General features: G+C 44.1%; 1 protein-coding gene across 2 annotated transcripts in view; it reads right to left on the bottom strand.

Annotated features, from left to right (window-relative positions):
- Positions 1 to 4,632: 4,632 nt before the first annotated feature.
- Positions 4,633 to 19,711, bottom strand: part of CORO1C (coronin 1C) — a 74,129-nt gene continuing 59,050 nt past the window's right edge. For both annotated transcript variants that reach the window (XM_028116597.2, XM_028116595.2), the window contains exons 4-11: positions 17,100 to 17,229; positions 14,039 to 14,220; positions 12,724 to 12,843; positions 11,651 to 11,755; positions 9,612 to 9,757; positions 7,127 to 7,184; positions 6,784 to 7,029; positions 4,633 to 5,591 (exon numbers count right to left, since the gene is read on the bottom strand). In XM_028116597.2, coding sequence (XP_027972398.1) covers positions 5,472 to 5,591; positions 6,784 to 7,029; positions 7,127 to 7,184; positions 9,612 to 9,757; positions 11,651 to 11,755; positions 12,724 to 12,843; positions 14,039 to 14,220; positions 17,100 to 17,229 — 1,107 coding nt within the window. In that variant the 3' untranslated portion in view covers positions 4,633 to 5,471. The remainder of the gene's footprint in view (positions 5,592 to 6,783; positions 7,030 to 7,126; positions 7,185 to 9,611; positions 9,758 to 11,650; positions 11,756 to 12,723; positions 12,844 to 14,038; positions 14,221 to 17,099; positions 17,230 to 19,711) is intronic.

Below are 19,711 nucleotides of genomic sequence, written 5' to 3'. Positions count from 1 at the left end.
TTTCTCGATCAGGGCACACAGCTGGACCACTTGGTCATTTGCTCAACTACAATTTTCTCCAGGACTTTCAAACCCTCACCGGAAAAATAAGTATTTACCCGCCGAATGCCAAGATGACAGAATCATGACTAACGTATGTGGTGCGGGTGGGGGTGGAGAGAAGTAATGAGAAGACAGCTATATGGCTATAATGAAGGCAGGGCTGCTGCTCGCTGCTCGGGACCAGAGAGGCACCCAGTGGAGGTGAGGCTCAGTTCATCTGGCAACCCACCCCCTCAGCTCCTACAGCCCCGCAGGGCCCCCAGGCACCGCATGACCTCTTTACCTTGTATCTATTTGCATCACCTGGACTAGTTGGCAGCAAAGGTACTTTATTTTTATCTGAAGTCCTAGCGCACACAGCACCTGGCACCAGATGAGCTCTTTCTCTTCCCCTTGGCAACACTGATGACTGCTGGTCTCATCCAACCCAAAGCTTTCCCCACACCCTGCCACCTGCCTGCTAGGCCTTTGTCTGAATCATCTCTCCAGTGCTGCCCAAACCCACCGCTGTCATCCTTTCCAAAAACATCCATTATGTCTTTGAGACCAGTGTGAGAAAGCTTTTCCACTTAAAAAACAAAAAACTAAGCACCCCATGGTTTTGGTAACAGAAAAGACCTGGTTTTCCGCCCTCCTGAGTCGAGCATACTGCAGTGATTCACTTGCCTCCCAAACACAGGCTGCCTGGGCAGCGGGACGGGCAGGGCTTTCCGGTCACCTGGTCACCCGAGCTGTGCTCCTCACCCAAACACGCCCCCCACCGCCCACTAACTCGGGCCCTTAACATCTGTTTTCTTACCTGGCTGCATTTCCGTACATATAGTAAAGCTACACGGAACTGCAGATTCTAGCAGCTTCTCCAAACTCCCCTTTCTCCACATTTCAGCCAACCTAACAAACTTAGCAGCCACCTTACCCTTGAGTACTTCTGAATCCGGAGCAATTTCTCCCTCGCACCTTTTCCAAAAACTTGCCATCGGGGAACAAAAGCTCGTTCTGACTAGTGTCGCCTAGCAATCTCCTTCCACCTCGGTGATAAACTACCTGCTGATAGACTGAACTCCTGGGGGCCAGGAAGGAAGGCTGCTAGGGGCACACCAGCCCTCTCAGCCTCACAGCTGGACACACCCCACCAGGGAGGTGAGATCACCTCCACTTCAAATACAGCAGGCAGCTGGGACCGAGATTAAGCATATTGAAGTATATTGCTTCATATCACATTGGTTGAAAATCTATTTCCCAGCTTCCATGACCTTCACATTTTTTGACACTTTAAAGTCTTAGGTAATTTGATTTTTATGGAGCCAATCTAGCTTTTCCTTTGTGATTTAAAAAGTTTTCCCCAGATTAAAGTCTAGATAGAAAAGGACTTATTTTTTTTCTTCTAATAAAATTTCTTTCCATTTAACTACTAACTCCATCAGGAACATACACTGGGGTCCCGCTGGGCGGCTCTAAGGAGTCCCTGCCCCCCAGAGCTACTTAATGTCGCTGCACCACTTCCTTCCCCCACTGATTTAGGATGCTTGTTTCAATGTAACATTAATTCATCATTCATACATTAATTCTAATAACCTCTCTGGGAATAAGGACATTTATGGGAAATATAAAATTCAGTAAAATCTAATTAGATAAAATTAACCACAGCTGGTACCTCCACATAACAACAGAACTTGCATCCGAGTAAATCTGTATCGTATATATATATATATCCTTAAGAGAGCTTGTCATAAGCAAGCTGTCCTGGGCTGGTTAATTAAGCCTGCTAAACTTTTTCCTCTGCTGATTCCTGAATAGATCCCCACTAGTTTCTTTGGGGCAAAATTCCCAGAGGTGAAAACCCTGGGCCAAAAGGTAGGAATGCTGAAGACTTCAGATGTTATCTTGTCACACTGCCCTCTGGAAAAGCTGTGCCAATAAGCATACACCCCTCTCCAGCCTTGCAGGAAAGGACTTTAACAAAGGGCACTGTCCAGTACTGCCTGTCTGAAGGAGGAAAAGGTGGTGTGTCCTTGGCCATGGCTCACGTTCGAGCCCACTGCTGGCTTCAGGACATTCTAATGTGCTAGCAGAAGGAGAAGGGCCACTTAGAGTTAACAGATTCTTAAGAGCCAACAAAACGTTTTTCTGGACACAGAACACCAAGAACGACAAGGGAAGTAGCCTTTTAAAAAAAACGGAAGTCCTCCCTCAATGGGGCCTGGCTGGCCGTCTGGGGCTGACATGGTGACCTTTAGGTTTTCTGGCATAGAAGGCAGGCAGCCAGAGTGAGAGAAAGCCGGTCGTCAGCACCTCCCACATGCGCCTGCCCCCTGACCGTGGGCATCCTGGAGGGGCACAGACAGCATCTGCCGACTCTACTTCCTGCAGCCACGTACGGGCTGACCACAAACCCGGCTGCCGTCCTCCTCACGGACTACAGCAACTTTAGGAGAATGTCCTTGAGGAGGGGGAGCTTTGTGCCAGTTATTCATCATGTTTACAAACCTTCGGAAAGACGAGATGGTGGGGGATTGTTTGCTACAATCACTGAAATGTCATGAGATGCTATTTTGGTGTAAAAAGGGAAGCTAAAAAGGCCATGAAGTTCAAATGACCCTGAAAACCCTCTGGGAATAAAAATCACAGCTAAGCCAAGAGGGCTGTACTTGTACTGAAGAAAACAATGCTTTCAAAGGCACGGTCAGGGACTCAGCCGGTCACACTGTCAGCCACGCACAGTGGCAAGGGCTCTCTGTGTGGCCAGCTGCGGGTATCCCTCTTCCAAACGACATGGGATTCGTATCCCTCCTTCAAAGCAGGGAAAGGGATGCCTCAAGACGAGGAGATCTGCCCCAGATCCCACCCCTGGTAAAGGCTGGAGGCCTGCTGGAATCCGGCAGGTAGCCCTCCCTCCGCTATACCCCACCTGACCTCCCCCTGTGCTGGAGCGCAGCGGCCGAGCCCCACTTCCCCTGTACTCACCCTCAGAGAGGAACAGTCGCCTGGCGGGTTCCACTGAGTCAGAGAGGCTGTGGGCTGCCTCAAAGACAGCTGAGGTGTGAAATAAACACGGGACACCATTTTGTAATCAATGACTTTTTATCTTTGAAAATGGAAGCAAGTGTTTTGACAGAATACTATGGCCGCTCTATAAGAGCCGATCTAGGAGTAATTCACTGGTTTTCCTCTGGGATAGCAAGGCTTTAAAAAGAAAAAGAAGAGGAAAAAAAAAACCCGACACAACAGGAAGAATAATCCACAAAGCTTCAAGCGCTGACTTTGAGCCTGGCTGGGCATCCATTCATTAAATAAGTCATAAGCTACACACTAAGATCAGGGTAATTTCTCCTTGCTCTGTGTTCTCTTTGAACCACATTCCCTATGGTGTTCCACCACCATCAACAGTTTTGTTTACTTAATTTGATTTCAGAACCTTAAAACATTTCTCAATCTTAAAAATGAAGATCCTCAGCAGATTACGTTGATAAAGAAACATGTACAGGTTTGAATATAAGTCACTGTGATTCTTGTTTTCCTTACATCTCACTATCCACGCCAATATTAAACACACACACACACACACACAAACAAACACACACACACACACACACACACACACACACACACACCACACCACACCACACACCACACCACACCAAACATTCAGATGCCTGGAAGTTGTGGAGACAGTAATCCCAACACTGGGTAAAAACATGGTACCTTTCCTACACAGACATCAGCCCCAGCTCGGCTGCGCATTCCAACCCACTGCTGCCACTCTCCACCTCCATCCGGGCTCCCTGTTGCAGATGCTCCCCGCCAGTCCTGTCCCACACGGGCAGGAACAGGCTCGCGAGCCCCTGGGTGGGCGCACTGGCACTATACGTTTCATGTTCAAACACACTCTGCCCTTCCCAGATTCCTTAAATCTTGCTCCTCAAGCATGCAAAATGAGACCATGGAAATGGGAGAGAAGTTCAAGCTAACCTAGCAACAGGTATTCAGAGCTCAGCTGCTGGCCCCTGCGTCTGGGGAGCCTCTGTGTGAGCTGGAGGGGCACAGCAGGCTGGTCTGTGTGGCGAGCGCAAAGGGACGAGTTAGTATGCATTAAAGCTACAGCAGAGGCCTGCGCTCCTGGTCTTGCATCATGCTAGACCATTCTCCTCACCCTCAATATTCAATAGCACCCTCTGGCCTCCTCTTAGCTGAATGTGGGGAGGGCTGAAAGGCAGGGAGGACAGAAGGACTGGCTGGGGGAACCCTGAGAGAGGAGGCTGCATCCATGAGACTGCAGGAAAGACAGGGGCTCCAGTGGCGCAGGGAGAGCCACCCCTGCCTCCAGCAAAGCACAGGAATGGCATGGGATGTGCGCGAGAGCGGAGGATCCCGTGCGGGCACGCACTCCCCTCCAGCTTCCCTAAGGTCTTCGTCCCCTACTGTAAAGAGCTAGCCAAGCTGCTGAAATGGGCAAGAAGGAGCACTCCACAGTGGCTTCTGTGGCTTCTTGTCCCGGGAACCCTTGTCAAGTATTGACTGAAACCTGAAACATGATGTTTAAAGTGATCAATGCAATAGATTCTATGTGTATAACAAAACTGCAGAAACACATGCTAGTTTAGGTTAGATTATAATCATCTGAAGCACAGGATAACCAAGAAGTGAAATTCCATTCTGGTACAACCACCCAGTTTCTAGAAAAGAGAAAGGAAAGAAAGGAAACAATACAATAGGAGCTTTTTTGATCAGAAGACTCCATGAAAGGAGAGGGTGGTGAAGCGAACCCACGTGATTTTTCAAGTCTTCCTTCTGTACAGTCATGAGGGTGACCAGGTTTGTGCTGCAAACGAGCCAGCACCATGTGGCTACTGCTCTGATTGTTCTCAGATGAACGTGTATACAAAATAATATCTTATCTTCATTTAGTTTATAAACATACACAGTGCTGTCCCTTTCAAATTAAGGAAAAAAAAAAAACCACACACAAATACTGCAAAGTAGCAAAATACAAGGGGGGAAAAAAGCTACTTTTGGTTTTGGCAACATTAAAAAAAAGAAATATAAAAAGCAATGTGGCATTGGTCCCTGTTCATAAAAAAAAGGTACTTGGGCACGACACTGAATCAGAATTGGTTTTCTAAAATTCAGAATATCTGGGGTTTTAAAAGTAGCACTTTTGTCTTTTAAAAGTTCAACAAGTCACATAACACTTAAAACATCAAAAAAGCTTTCTGATAAAAAGCTCAGCTATTTTAAATCACATTTTGTTTCTGCAAATTTGAGAGACGAATTGAGTTCTTACTGGAATGTGGCCTATCGCTGGTTGACAAATGTGACACAGAATGTCTCCGAATGGCAGTGCCTCCCTTTTGCCCTCCCTGGGACCACGCCAACAACCAGCTACCAAGCACAAGTTCCTGCTCCCATTTTGGGGGTGGGGGGGTGGACCTTCAGGCTGCGATCTTCGCCATCTGCTGTTCTAACTTGGAAATGCGCTCATCTTGATTGCAGATTGTGTCTTTTATAGATTTGATCTCTTTTAAAATCTCATCCAACTTGGCTTCGTTTTGCTAAGGAAACCAGGAAGGGGGGAGTGGAGAGGGAAGAGGTTACTAAAACGCAGTAAATGAAGCTTAGCACAGTACAATCTAATTTTCTACTTTGGAAGTGGCAAGCCACAGCCACCAAATTGGGCCTTCTGAGCAAAGTACTGCCTGCTGGTCAGTCCACCTGCCACACACAGCAGAACCAGGGTCCCGCGGCACTACTCCCACTCCTCGTGCCTGTGTGCTCACCTGGACTAAGACTCAGGACACAGTCAAACTGTGGGACAGGACGGATTCTTTCAGGCCTGCCTCACAGCCCAGCCATCCCATGCAATGCCATCAGGAGTAGCTTCTATGTGACCTGGGTTAGGGGTGAACTTCCAGAAGCTACAGAGCTCCTACCATCTCCCAGGGATGGTCCTTCTTAGGAGCTAACCCCTCCTGCCCAGCTTGCTAACTTCTGAAGAGGCCTTAGTCTCTCCTAGGTGGAGGCAATTCCTTTGGAAACCCTGCAGGCCACGGCGCCTCACGTGGCTTCCTCAATCACGGCCAAAGCACCAGTTCCTGCAGGTACCTTGGCTCTTCATTCCACTCACCTCCTCACTGACAGCTCACTGCCGGTCCTCTGGCTCCCGGGATCCTGCTCCACTCCCGCCAACTCCCCATGCCCTGTCCTCCCTAGTTAGACCCTGCTCTTTCAGCAGCAGCACCCCCGGGGGCCATGCGGGTGTCCAACACCAGGCTTTGCTTCCCACCACTCCACTGAGACAGTTCTTGCCAAGAGGCCCAAGATCATCTTTGCTGCTAAGTCTCACTCACCACCAGATGCTTGTCTCTGGAACACTCAGCAACACCTGAACACTCTTATCACTCGTTTCCCTTCCTGGGACCCTGTCTTTCCAGCACCTGTGGCCCCACACTCTTGTGTTTCATTTCTACACCAATCAGACATGAATGTAAACACTGGGGAGAAACAGACACCGAAGCAGGGGTGCCCAGTGGCTCAGTCGGTTAAGCGTCTGCCTTTGGCTCAGGTCATGATCCCAGGCCCCACGTCGGGCTCCCAGATCAGTGGGGAGTCTGCTTCTTCCTCTGCCCCTGCCCGTGTTCTCTCTCTCTCATTAAAAAAAAAAAAAAAAAAAAAAATCTTAAAAGAAAAAGATAAATCAAAGCCCTGAGCCAACCAAGCACACCCTCCACCTCCTGCAGGCCTTACCACGCTGGCCATGTCTGGGGTTTTCTTGGGGACACTGATCAGGTCGCACTTCTTATTTGCAGTGGGCTTGCTATCCAGAATGTTCTTCTTGACCACCTTGAGATCCCTGTTTTTGCCGGGAATGTATCCATGCTTTAAGGAGATGAGGACTGGCTCTGCATTCCTCCCCTCAAACCACTCCTCTGCCTCCAGCGCCGCTTCAGGCCCTGCTGTGTCAGGATACAGGTCATCCTGGAAAAGGTCAGACTACAAGAGACATTTTGAGAAAATCCTTAAAGAAGACAGACCTGGAATTTAAAAAAATCTTTTTAAACATGGATTGGCTAGGAAACTGGGCACTTACCTTCCTGGGAACAGTCATGATAATAGGCTCACACTTTCTCTCATGAAGTTTGAAGAATCTTCAAGGAGGAAATAAAGGTAAAGTTGAATTAAGTGAAACAGAAGGCCAGGTAACAGGCTTCATGACTGACAACTAGTCGTTTACATTGCTGTATGGACACAAAATGCTTTGCCTATAACCTTAGCTGATCTACCCTGGGGAGCAGGTACAATTTGTGTTCCCATTTTCCAGGTGAGAAAAGAGAAGCCAAGAGTAACTGTGCTAGGAAATGGTGGACTGGAAACAAGAACCAGGAGCAGGAGTTTATGCTTCTGGGGATGGTCCAACTCCAGTCATCTGGGGGCTGACCAGCCATGGTGGAAACACCACCACCGATGATGATTCACTTCTGGAAAAGTGACCAAGTCAGCAGACAAGAGAGAACAAACACCTAATATTAGATAGCTCCTATGACTTGGATGCCAGGTCTTCTGCCAACTAGAGGTAGTTGAACGTTTGTCAGCATAAATAGTATTTTTAAAAAGGAAAGAAAACAATCTTAAGATTAAAATTTTGGCATCCAAGCAAACCACATCATGTCTAACACTCAAGAAAAATTTGAAATTATCCAAAACGTGGAAAGAGTGGGAACCTCTGCAGTCAGCTTGGCAGTAAAACAGACTGTACTGGGACTGACAGCCAGCTCAAGGACTGTGTGTGGCAGCCTGTTTAGCACAGTGCCCAGTGTCTAATGAATGCTCAAGAAACACTTCATATGTAGGAGGTATCCTGAAGGATTATGCTTATAGTCTCTTAAACTTTTAGATGACAGTAAAATAAAGGCTTTCCCAAATACTGGAGGCAATCTTAAGTTTGGATTCAGTCTATTTTGAACCACATTTTGATGAGATTGGTTTACACCATAATTTTGAATTATCTGTGACAGCTTTCCTTCACTGCTCCAGTTATAGAGAATTGAATGTATTTTAAAAAGAAACTTACAATAATTAATGTAAAAAGGCGCTTCCAAAAAATTATTTTTATTTTTAAAGATGTATTCATTACTTGTGTGACCAAAACAGCATAGTTAGGCAGATGTCCATAGAAATGTGCTGTGGGGCGCCTGGGTGGCTCAGTTGTCAAGTGCCTGACTCCCGATTTTGGCTCAGATCATGATCTCAGGATTCTGAGATCAAGCTCCACATCGGGCTCTGCGCTCAGCGGGGAGTCGGCTTGAGAGCTCTGTCTTTCCCTTTCTCTCTCTGCCCCTCCCCCTGCACGTGCGCTCTCTAAAATAAACAAAATAAATTTTTAAAAATTAAAAAAAAAGAAGAAGAAAGAAATGTAGTGCTATACAAATGTGCGGTATGACTAGGTCTGATAGTGCTAGTCATTCTGTTGTTTAAAATAGTCAGTTACTGGGGTGCCTAGGTGGCTCAGTCGTTAAGCATCTGCCTTCGGCTCAGGTCATGATCCCAGGGTTCTGGGACTGAGCCCCTGCATCGGGCTCCCTGCTCAGTGGGAAGCCTGCTTCTCCCTCTCCCACTCCCCCTGCTTGTGTTCCCTCTCTCGCTCTGTCTCTGTCAAGTAAATAAATAAAATCTTTAAAACAAAACAAAACAAAAAAAATACACGACCAAACCGTTAAAAAAAAAAAAAAAAAAGAAATGGTCAGTCATTCTTGAGTCTCATGAACTATCGTTTGTTAACCAGGAGAAAAAAGCCTACCCTTTAGGAAGACCACTAGCATTATGCAATATAAAAATCCACAGTAGTATAGAGAGGCAGGAATTATATAACATAGCTGAACCTCCTAAATCAAGCTAACCCAACACCCAGCTATTGGTCTTTGGCTTCTCTAACTTAGGATCCATGAGGTCTACAATCCAATTTGGAACCTATTTGTCCCCCCACAGGGCAGAAAAAGCATCTCTTCTTTCCATCCCAAGGGCAGGCCCTCCCTGCTTGCCTCCCAGGGAACACTGGCCACAGTCTCAGCCTGAAGACAAGAGAGGAAGGCTTTGCTATTTAAGTAAGTGTGCAATATGCCTCGGCTAACCCAGTGCACTGCAGGTTACGTACTGTGAAGAATAGGGAGGGACACAGTTCAATTAAATGACTTGGAAAGGTTCTTCACTGCTCTAAAACTCCATGTTCTGGGGCACCTGAGTAGTCTGCCTTTGGCTCAGCTCATGATCTCCGGGTCCTGGGATCAAGCCCCACACTGGGCTCCCAGCTCAGCTGGGAGTCTGCTTCTCCTTTTCCCTCTGCCGCTCCCCACTGCTTGTGCCTTCTCGTCTCTCTCTCTCAAATGAATAAATAAAATCTTTTTTAAAAAAATAAATAAAACTCCATGTTCCTAAGTGTGGGCAGGAAAGGAGACACCAATTCTACATGACAACAAAGGGCACAGAGACTGGCTCCATGGCATGACTGGTAGATGACTGTTCTTGTGTAGTGTGCATGGCACAAACAATGTGAAGACTTTACCAGACTAATTCTTTACCTGGCAATCTCACATTTGTTAACATCAAGTCCCCTCTTGGGCATATAGCCCATCCCTCTCTGAGGCTCCTTGCTGCTGAATGTGTTGAGGTAGTGGACGTACGGGGATTCATCTGTGATCTCAAAATAGCGGATACTGCTGTCACCCTACAAGAAATCAGAGACAAGTTTGCGTTGATGTTACCTGAACCATCTGGCTGAAGTGGGGTCTCTCTCCCCTCTAAGCCCAGCATTAACTGGGACTCCGCCTCAGTGGCCAACCTTTGCTTTCTCTTCAGAGGAAGAGGGTATGATGGTTTCTCTTCCTGGCAAAGCAAGCCCTCACTTACCAGATGATAGCCTGTCCTTTAAACGGTCTCCTCTGCCTCCTACTGAAGGCTCAAATTTTACTCCACTGAGCCTAGACACCAAGTCGGAATCAGGGCAAAAATGTTAACACCTCTGGCCAAGCAACTGCAATTGCAATTCAACTTCAAAAAACAAACAAAAGTCTAGTAGGACTGCAGAAAAGGCAATGACTGATTCTCACTGGCAACGGAATGGTGTTGTTCAGACCTGAGGGCACTAACATTGGACAATCAAATAATAATAAAAAGATTTTTATAATTAAGAAATGAGTTATTCTTAACTCATAGTAATTCTTAATTCATAACTAAGATACTTACTAAAACATGAGTATCCTTTAACTTTAGAAGGTAGTGCTATCTTATCTCGTAGCAGTGTGTCAAATTCTATGATAATTTTGCTTAGAAAGGTCAGATGTTTTTGGAGATCTGAAGCATATGCTAGTCTCTCCAAGTGTAACTATCAGACAGTCATACCAACCTGAACAACAAAGGCAAGGCTGCCTGCTAGAAGCAATGTGTGTGTGTAAGATATAAATAACCAGGCAGTATTATGCCCTGTTTACAAGTCTCTCATTTTGCATGGTTTCCACTTGTTTCAATGGTATAAATATCTAAAGCAATGGTAAAAAAGCTAAACACAGAATGTTTCCTGAATATTCAAAATAACTTTCCACCTCGGGTTAATAGTATCTGGGTAACCGCTCCTGTTATTTGTTTTGATGTACTCTATGGCAGTTGTGAACATCTGAAGTAAAATGACTTTCAAGGAAACAGATAAGATCCCAGTTTCTAAGCAATTGATCTATGACAACTATGAGAAGTGAAACATCTCTGGCTTTACCTAGCAAAGGGCTACCTAACAGGTTTGGGGGAAATATATCAACAGCTCCAGTTGCATTAATTCATTTATTTCAACTACAAAAATTCTAAGGAAAACAGAACCTACAAAAGAATATGGAACATTAAGGTTACTGTCCACTAAAACGAAATCCTCCTCCTCCTCCTCAAGCTAGTAACCCTGTAATTAGGGAGATCATAAGGCAGGAAGGTAGGCTTTCTGATTTTAGTGTGGAGTCTTCCTGTAACAACTGTCACCTCCTGAAACTAGGCAGACCACATACTTTCAAGCCCAGGGCCCTAATGCTGGAACTCCAGGAACAAGAAAAACACCCTGGAGAATCTCTAAGCCCTTCAAAAGCTCCTATCCACAAAGCTCATGGCATGTGGTGTTAAGTACCTACATGCCAATATAGGGCTACCCGGTGGATTTCAGCATTAGATGTGGCTACCTCGTTACTCATTCGTCATACCATTACAGAGCAATCTAAAATCCCAGATCACATGGCACCAGAGGTGAAAGGAACATCAGTGTGTCCTCTTTTTCTCATTAGAGTGCCTGAGCCAAGATGTCCCTGTCAGCATTTGCCCCAGCACTAGATCCCCATCCCCGCTGCAGTCAGAAGTCCTGAACACAGAATGTTATTACCATACAAATGACAAGTTCAAAGGTCCAGTCTCAAGACCGAAAACACACCAAAATCATTGGTCCTTATTTTAGCTTAAGACATACACACAATAAGATAAATCAAAATATTAAAATGATGTAATGCATTGCCCATCTACTAAATCTCTGAAGGATACTTTTCCTCTTAAAAGATTAAATTTAATATGGAACATTAAAATGACTGTTTACCTTTCCACATAAGTAAATGATACTGGTGTCGGGGTCATAGAAGGGCAGCAACACCCCATTGCTGGTGTCCATTTCATGAAGAGCGATTGGTTCCTGCATATTTTTCTGGGAAAAAAATACAAATATATATATATTTGTATACACACACATTTTTACAAGGTGAATCATTCTTTTATCCCTAATTATGTGAGCAATTTCCTAGAGTAATGAAAGGTTGAACAATGCACATATAATATTCATACATGTAAATACCAATTCATACACGTAAATACCAATTTTCTGAACCAATGAAAACTGTCAATTTGACAACCTCATCAATGTATACATCACTGTGATTCCATAACAGACAAAGATGAGACAGACAGCCCTTCCCCTTTGTGATTATTTTTTTTTTAAATTTATTTATTTAAAGTAGGCTCCACGCTCAATGCAGGGTTTGAACTCATGACCCTGAGATCAAGAGTCACACACTCTACTGACTGAGCCAGGCAGGCGCCCTATTTCCTTTTTAAAAAGAAATGTTTCTTATTGTAAATATACATTCTTTAAAGTTACAGAAAGACTATAAAAATCATCCCATATCCCATAATCCCACAGTCCAGTGGGTGGCAAAAACAATGACCGCTTTTGTCTACTTCCTTCCTTCCAACATACACACAAACACACACACACAGGTTGAGATCATACCATATATTCAGTTTTGTTATTTTTTTCACTTATGCTATTCTCAACATCTTCCTAAGCATGACTATTTTGATTTAAACATTTGATCATATTCTTTATAAAATAAAGTTCAGAACTTGTTTCCCAAGTCCTAAACACTAGCTTCTTTGTGCATTCTTTTTAAAAAACGTAGTCAACACAGACTACTTGAGAGTATCAAGAATGCATTTTTGTAATACATTTAAGCAATAAGTCTCCAGTGAGGGTAAGAACGTCACATCCAATTTAAGACCAGCAAGAGTTCAGAAAACTACACTAAGAATCCTTTAATACGTTTACCCACCCAAAGACCTGCTCAGAAAAGAGAAAGCTCAAGTATAAGCCAGTGGAAAGGCTGGGAAGGGGCGTACCGGATTCCAGAGAGCCAGCTGCCGCTCACTCATGCGGCTGAAACCAGTGGTAAAGACATTCCCATCAGCCAGAAAGATGGCTCTCATAGGTCTTGCTCCTTCATGTGCTTTCTCCTTTTCCTGGGGGACCAAGAATCATAGGCATATTATATTCAAACTACAATAAAGGTGGGGTGGGGTGGGAGAGTGGGGGCTCATACCTGAATCCAACCCATGCCCCCCATCCCTTCAGATTACCAGACGTGCGTGTGTGTGTCTGTGTGTGTGTGTGTGTGTGTGTGTGTGTGTGTGTGTCTCCTCCCAAAATGAGAAAACAAAGAGACTGTGTAATTTGGCCAAGGTCCCTTAGCTATTTAGCAAGCAAGAATGCCAGGAGTTGACTCAAAAGCCTCACTCCTTTCACCATGCCCTACTGCCAATCCAAGTCCATGCTCTGCAAAAATAAAAAACACGAAAGGACTCTGCCAGTTGTCTGTTTCTCAAGAGGATAACCTGAAGTTGGATATGCTCTACGGTTTCTACCAAATTCATTGGACAGGAGGAAGTCTAGTTCAGTTAACCCCTTCCTTAATCTCATTTGTTCATTGAGAGTGCACTAGTTGTGAGCCCTGAAGGTTCTAGTGGAGAAAGCCCTCTGCGCAGGCACAGGCCACAGGCCCGGACAAGTCCCCAGTGCTCAATAGGCACTAGTCACGATCGCTACCCAACTCTTAAGAAGCAGACCTGCCGAAAAACCAGCACATCCCAGAGAAAGGCAAATGCAGGACCAGAGAGCGGGGCTGATGCAAGACACTCTGGGATCCAGCACCTGCCGTTTCAACCCCAGCTCAAGTCCCAAATGCCCATCTTCTGTCACAATGGGTGACCTGGTGAGGCCTTTGAGCGGCAGAAACTAAGACATGGAACTGAAGAGACAACCTGTGGCATCTCTGTGAGGTACTCTGATGATGGCTGCAGGAAGAGGCAGGGATCAATCCTCAGCACTAAGCCAGGAATGCAGTTAACAGTTTAGGTTAGCTGATCTAGACTTGCAAATTCTCAAGGACTCTAGTGAATTGATGAAAACTTCATTTCTGTGATAAATGGTCCCCAAGTGAGAGATAAGACTCGTGTAAATGCTGGAATGCACAACTCTGAAGAAGTTGGGAGGCAGAAGCCTGTACGAGGCTCTGCAGATTCACGGTCCAGCGTCTGGCATCTGCACACAACGAGGCTCCACTGACCAGGGGCGAGCTCTACAGCCTGCCTTAACAAGCAAAGTTCACACTCACTGAAGTGCTACAAAGATGGGGCGTTTTGTCCTAAGCATACTTACAGCAACAATCTCTTGTTTCCTAGGATCGATTACTCTGACTTTCTTGTCTTTGGAAGCTGTACAGATCAGACTGCCATTCCGGTTCCAGCTTACATTGTAAATCATGTCTGAATGCATATCATCCAAGTTTATAAGGGCTTCTCCCGTCCCCACATTCCAGATGATGATGGCATTATCACAGCCTGAAAGCAAGCAAAGCAAAGCATTAGAAACACCTGTACAGCAACGCCTGAAAGCTACAAATACAAGGAGACATATGCACAGAAAGAAAGACGCTGATTATAAGTGGCTCTATTTACTTGCTGGGAGTTAAAAACTCAAGTGACAAAGGAAAAAGACATCTGTATAAAAGAAATGTGTTAAAGGGAAAATATGGCTTGCTAAGTTTGGGTTCATATGAAACAAATGAAAAGCAATGACCAAAAAGAGCTCTAAGAAAATAAAATCCTATGTTTTTTCAGAGTTAACTGGGACTGGTAGACCCCACGTGATCTTAATCTTCCCTTTTCTAGTAAAACCAACATCAGAATGAATACAGTTTACTTCTTCTCCAGCAGAACTAAAAATGAAGTTTAAATAACTGTTTAGAACACTCAACAAAAATGTGGGACAGCAGGTTCTTCAAATCAATAATGCTGTAAAACATGGTCTTACATTAAAGCATGGTAAATCAAGTAAGCGGAAGGGAAATGCATGTGTGCTCAGAGCAGATCTTTACCTTTAAAAGGGGAGAAAAATAGGTCAAGACTGGGCTGATCTGAGAAGCCCAAACTGTAATCAAGTAGGATGTGGATTCAGAAGCTGATCCCAGAAGAGGCCACAATGCTGATGAAGCCGCACCCCTCTGCTCATTGACTCCACCTTCCTTCAAGCATTAGGCCCAAGGCCCCTTTATTTTATTTTTTTAAAGATTTATTTATTTTAGAGAGGGGGCGGGGAAGGGCAGAGGGGGAGAGAGAATCTCAAGCAGGCTCCCTGCTGAGTGTGGAGCCTGATGAGGAACTCGATCCTAGGACCCTGAGATCATGACCTGAGCCAAAGGCAGACGCTCAACTGACTGAGCCCCCCAGGCGCCCCACCCAAGACTACTTTAAAAAGCAGGTGCCAATTGTTGCTTCCAGGACATTAGTTCAAGGATGAAGCAAAATAAGGAATGAATAACCTGAAGATAAAGTCTTGCCAATAAGCCAATTTTGCAAGCACTTCAAAAAAACTTAGCCACTGATATCCAGACACCTAAGCTGTCTATGGGCTAGAAACAGGAGATTGGGAAAAAAGCCTGCACAACAGTAAAGCTGCACCTGAACCCTGGGGTGAGACCTGACCCTCCCTCTGCCTTGTGCACCACAGGCAAACATGTAACTTCAGCCACCATGGATGGACCACGTAGTCTGAAAATATGCACAACACTGCCATCAACCATTCTCCTTGTTTGCAAAAGGCAGAATGGGGATCAGTCAGCTGATGATGCCCTATGTTGGACCTCGATGACAAGGGGCAGCAGGAAAATTTCCATGATGGAATTCCACCTCTGGAACTGTTCTCTCCTTATCAGACTGAGTAGAACATCAGAAGGGTTCCCAAGTTTAGTCACTTGTGATTTTAACTAAAAGAGAGAATTTTATATAGCATCTTTTTTGAAAAGTAGTCCTTGGTTTCAACAGGTACTTGGTGTTAAGTTTTTTAATTTACCTTATTACATCATAAACACCCTCTATTCTTAGTTAAAAACTCAACTGCCCCCTTCCTTTTTACTGGTGAGGGGAAAGATCTTTAAAATCTTACTACTAAGTTTAGTATTCCTTTTTTTATAAATCAATTTTATTACGATATAATTTACATACAATCCAATGCACCTATTTTAAGTATACATCTGCTAAATTTTGACAAATGTATATATTCATGTAGCCATCATCACAATCAAGATATAGAACACTTCCACCACCCCATGAGGCTCCCTTGTGACCTTTGTATTGCTTCTATAAAAGATAAAATCTCAAACTGTAGACAGGACAAGATTTCTGTAGGATAACACTTAGAAACCACTCAAGTGGCAAGCCAAGAAGAACACTAAATCTTGGTTTGAGGGTTCACTGCAGTGCTGTTCAACAGTGTAAAAAAAAACCCCAGGAAACCTCAATGTCCCGAAATAGAGGCTTGATTAAATAAATGAAGGTATCCAGACAATGGACTATTAATGGCGGTATTAAAAATATCACAGGAATGGGGCACCTGGGTGGCTCAGTAGGTTAAGCATCTGCCTTCAGCTCAGGTCATGATGCCGGGGGTTCTGGGGTCGAGCCCCGCAACAGACTCCCTGCTCAGTGGGGAGTCTGTTTCTTCCTCTGCCCCTCACCCTGCTCTCGTGCTCTCTCACTCTCTCTCAAATAAATAAAATCTTAAAAAAAAAAAAAATCACAGGAATAACATTCAATGGCACATGGACAGGACCACAGTGCACAGACAGCAGGTCACATGTAATGTTTCTGAACCTATCTTTGTGGGTAAAATCATTTACGTATGTGCACAAAAGTTCTTCTGGAAAGAAACATCAATAATGATATTCCTTCTGAGTGGGTGGTAAGATTACAAATGATTTTATTTTCCCCTTTTGTTTATACATATTTTCTATAACATACATGTACTCCTTACATAAGGAGAAAAATCCAAGTATCTTTTTCAAGGAAGGAGGAGATTTGCCTAACAGGATCACCCCAAAGCTGGCGACAACATTCAGAGTGGGCACCCAGGGCTCCTACCAGGGATCCTCCTGCTATCTCAGGAATAACTGAAACTGTGCTCCAGGAAGGGCCCCAGCAGGAGCCATGAGTCTGCTGGGATTCTAGGTAAGAACGTATCTGTTCCTTTCTCTAGGCAACAAGTCTTGAGTCAGACTGCCAAAGTGGACTTCACACATAGCCCTGTGCCTGTGGGCATAGGGGCTGGGGAGCCACCGTATCCCGGCCCCTCACCGTCAGTTCCCGGTGAGCCGCTTCAGATGCGCACTGCACACATGGAAACACACTGGCTACTGTGCCCTCCCCCAGTGCTGAGCTCCTACCTGCGCTAAGAAGTACATTGCGGGTAGTCGGATGCCAGGCCACGATGCCGACTCTCTTTGAGTGGCCTTCTAAAATCACCACTGGTTCGGTAAGGGAGAGAGTAAGTCCATTTTCTGGGATCTGCCATACCTGTTGGGAAAGGAAGCAAGAGGGACCATATGAGGGGTGACCTTTCATTGTCACATTTCCTGTGACCATCCAGTTTGCTGACTTGCTCTGTATAAACAGAACACACACTGGCTTTTGGATGAAAGGCAGAATATTGTACAACGACTCTAAGCAGGTTTTTTAAAAATGGAGTAGGCTATTAAAGATCAGAACATCCGTCAGGCCTATAAAATGTTGCCTTTCCACTTTTACTTAATAGTTGAAATTTTATTTTAAAATTCCCTGTTAAGTTCAAAATCTCCAGTTAGAAGCACGCTAAAAATTAAAAAAAAAAAAAAATTCAAAGAAGAATAGGAAACACCTGAAACACCCATGAGATGCAGCACTGGGGTGACAGCCCCCAACTGAATCCCGGGTTCTGGAGGGGAGAGCAAACTCCACCCACCAGGGCTCCTGGGGGATGGTGCCATATTTAAAACATCATGTTTCCATTTTACATTTGGAAAATAAAAATATACATAAGAGTTCTGTAACATCTAGCATAGAAAAATCTTACAAAGAAAAAAAGATAAATCGGGCCTCATCAAAAATTAAAAACTTTGCCTTTCAAAGAACACAATCAAGATGGTGAAAAAGAATATATAAAGAACTCTTAACAAATCAATAATAAAAGGAAAATAACCCAATTTTAAAAGTGGGCAAGGAATTTAAATAGAACACTTCTTCAAGAAAGATATATAGTTTTAAAAGGCACATGAAAACATGCTCAATATTATTAGTCATTAGGGAAACGTAAATCTAAACCACAATAAAACATCAGTTCATACCCACTGGGAGGCTATAATCAAAAGACAGTGAGTGCTGGTGAAGATGGGGGGCAATCAGAGCCCCCTACATCACTGGTGGGAATGTAAAATGGTGCAGCCACTTTGGAAAAGTCTGGCAGTTCTCAAATGATTTAACACAGAGTTACTATATGGCCCAGCAACATCACTCCTAAGGTAACCCAAGAGCAATGAAAATATATGTCCACACAAAAACTTGTACATGAATGTTCATAGCAGCATTATTCATAAACACCAAAATGTGGAAACAACCCAAATGTCCAGCAACTGAGAAACGGATAAACAAAATGTGATATATGTGTGCAAGGGAATATTATTTGTCCACAAAAAGAATTTAAGTACTGATTCATGCTAAAACATGGATGAAGCTTGAAATATTATGCTAAGTAAAAAAAGCTAGTTCCAAAAGACCACATACTGCAGGATTCTGTGTATATGAAATGTCCAGAATAGAAAAATACATAGAGACAGAAAGTAGATTAGCGGTTGCTTAGTGCTGGGGACTTGGGGGCAGTGATAGCTAATGAATACATGGTTTCTTTTTGGGGCTGATGAAATGAGCTAAAATTGTCTCTGGTGGTGGTTTTACGTATCTGTGAATAAATTAAGACCATTAAATTGTACACTTTAAATGGGTGAACTGTATGTGAATTACAGCTCAGTGAAGCGGTCTTAAAAAATCCTCTTGACTGGTGAATACACACAGAAGATTCATCATATCTTAACTGGGGACATGCCTGGGTGGCAGAGGGGGATGGGGATGGGAAAAGCATTAGACGGAAGGGACAAGAGACTTTGACAGTGGAAGACCTGAGTTTTAACAGGTTAAGAGACACCCTCTAAGAAGAAAGAACCAAGTCACCACTAAGCTGAGTAGCACGAAAACCCTGTAGAAAACCAGACATTAAGTTATATTTCAGTTTGTGAAAACGCTAAAGTTTAAAATAATTATCTTCTTACATGCGGAGATTAAAACACATTAAATGAGTTAATATATTTTAAATATTTGTAATACAAATATTTAAAATATATTAAACAATTCAAATGTATTAAGTAATATATTAAAATAAGTAAATTTACCACCAAAAAAGATTTTAAGGAACTAGTTCATGAAAAATTTAGAACTTGCCAGTGAAAAATCATGCTCAACAGTGGAACAAGTGAGAAACAGAATTTTCCTTTGTTGGGGATTTTTAAGGAGGAGACAAACAACTGTCTGTTTTCAACTGCTTAGTGGAAGGCAGAGATCTGGATTAGATGAGTGTTTAAGGTTCAGCTCAGTTCTGTTGTCCTGCAAAAAATTAGAAGAAAAAGTTTGCCATCCTGAAGAATGGGAAAAAGTCAAGAATTCAGTGATCATTCATTCTTACTAAATTCTGCACGGGCTAACTATAACCCTGGTTATAGTATATACAACCCTATGACCTCTTACTAAATTCTGCCCAGGCTAATTATAACCCCTTACGCCAATCATGGCCAAACAAACGTGACTTCTGAGGGCCCAAGCTTAGGATGTCACCTGATTTCCCCTGAACCCTCATCACTGAGCAAATTTTAAACAATGCAGTTGTGAACAAGCAGAGACGGCACAAGAAAACCTACCTTGCCTCTCTGCACCAAACAGACTCTGAGCCACCTCTCTTCCCTGGGGGCGTGGC

The sequence above is a fragment of the Eumetopias jubatus genome, unplaced genomic scaffold (assembly GCF_037043125.1).
Source record: "Eumetopias jubatus isolate StellerSeaLion01/CBP00866 unplaced genomic scaffold, mEumJub1_p1.0 scaffold_16, whole genome shotgun sequence".
Taxonomy (NCBI): Eukaryota; Metazoa; Chordata; class Mammalia; order Carnivora; family Otariidae; genus Eumetopias; species Eumetopias jubatus.
Note: the sequence above shows the minus strand (reverse complement) of the source record. Positions and strands in the feature narration are given on the sequence as shown.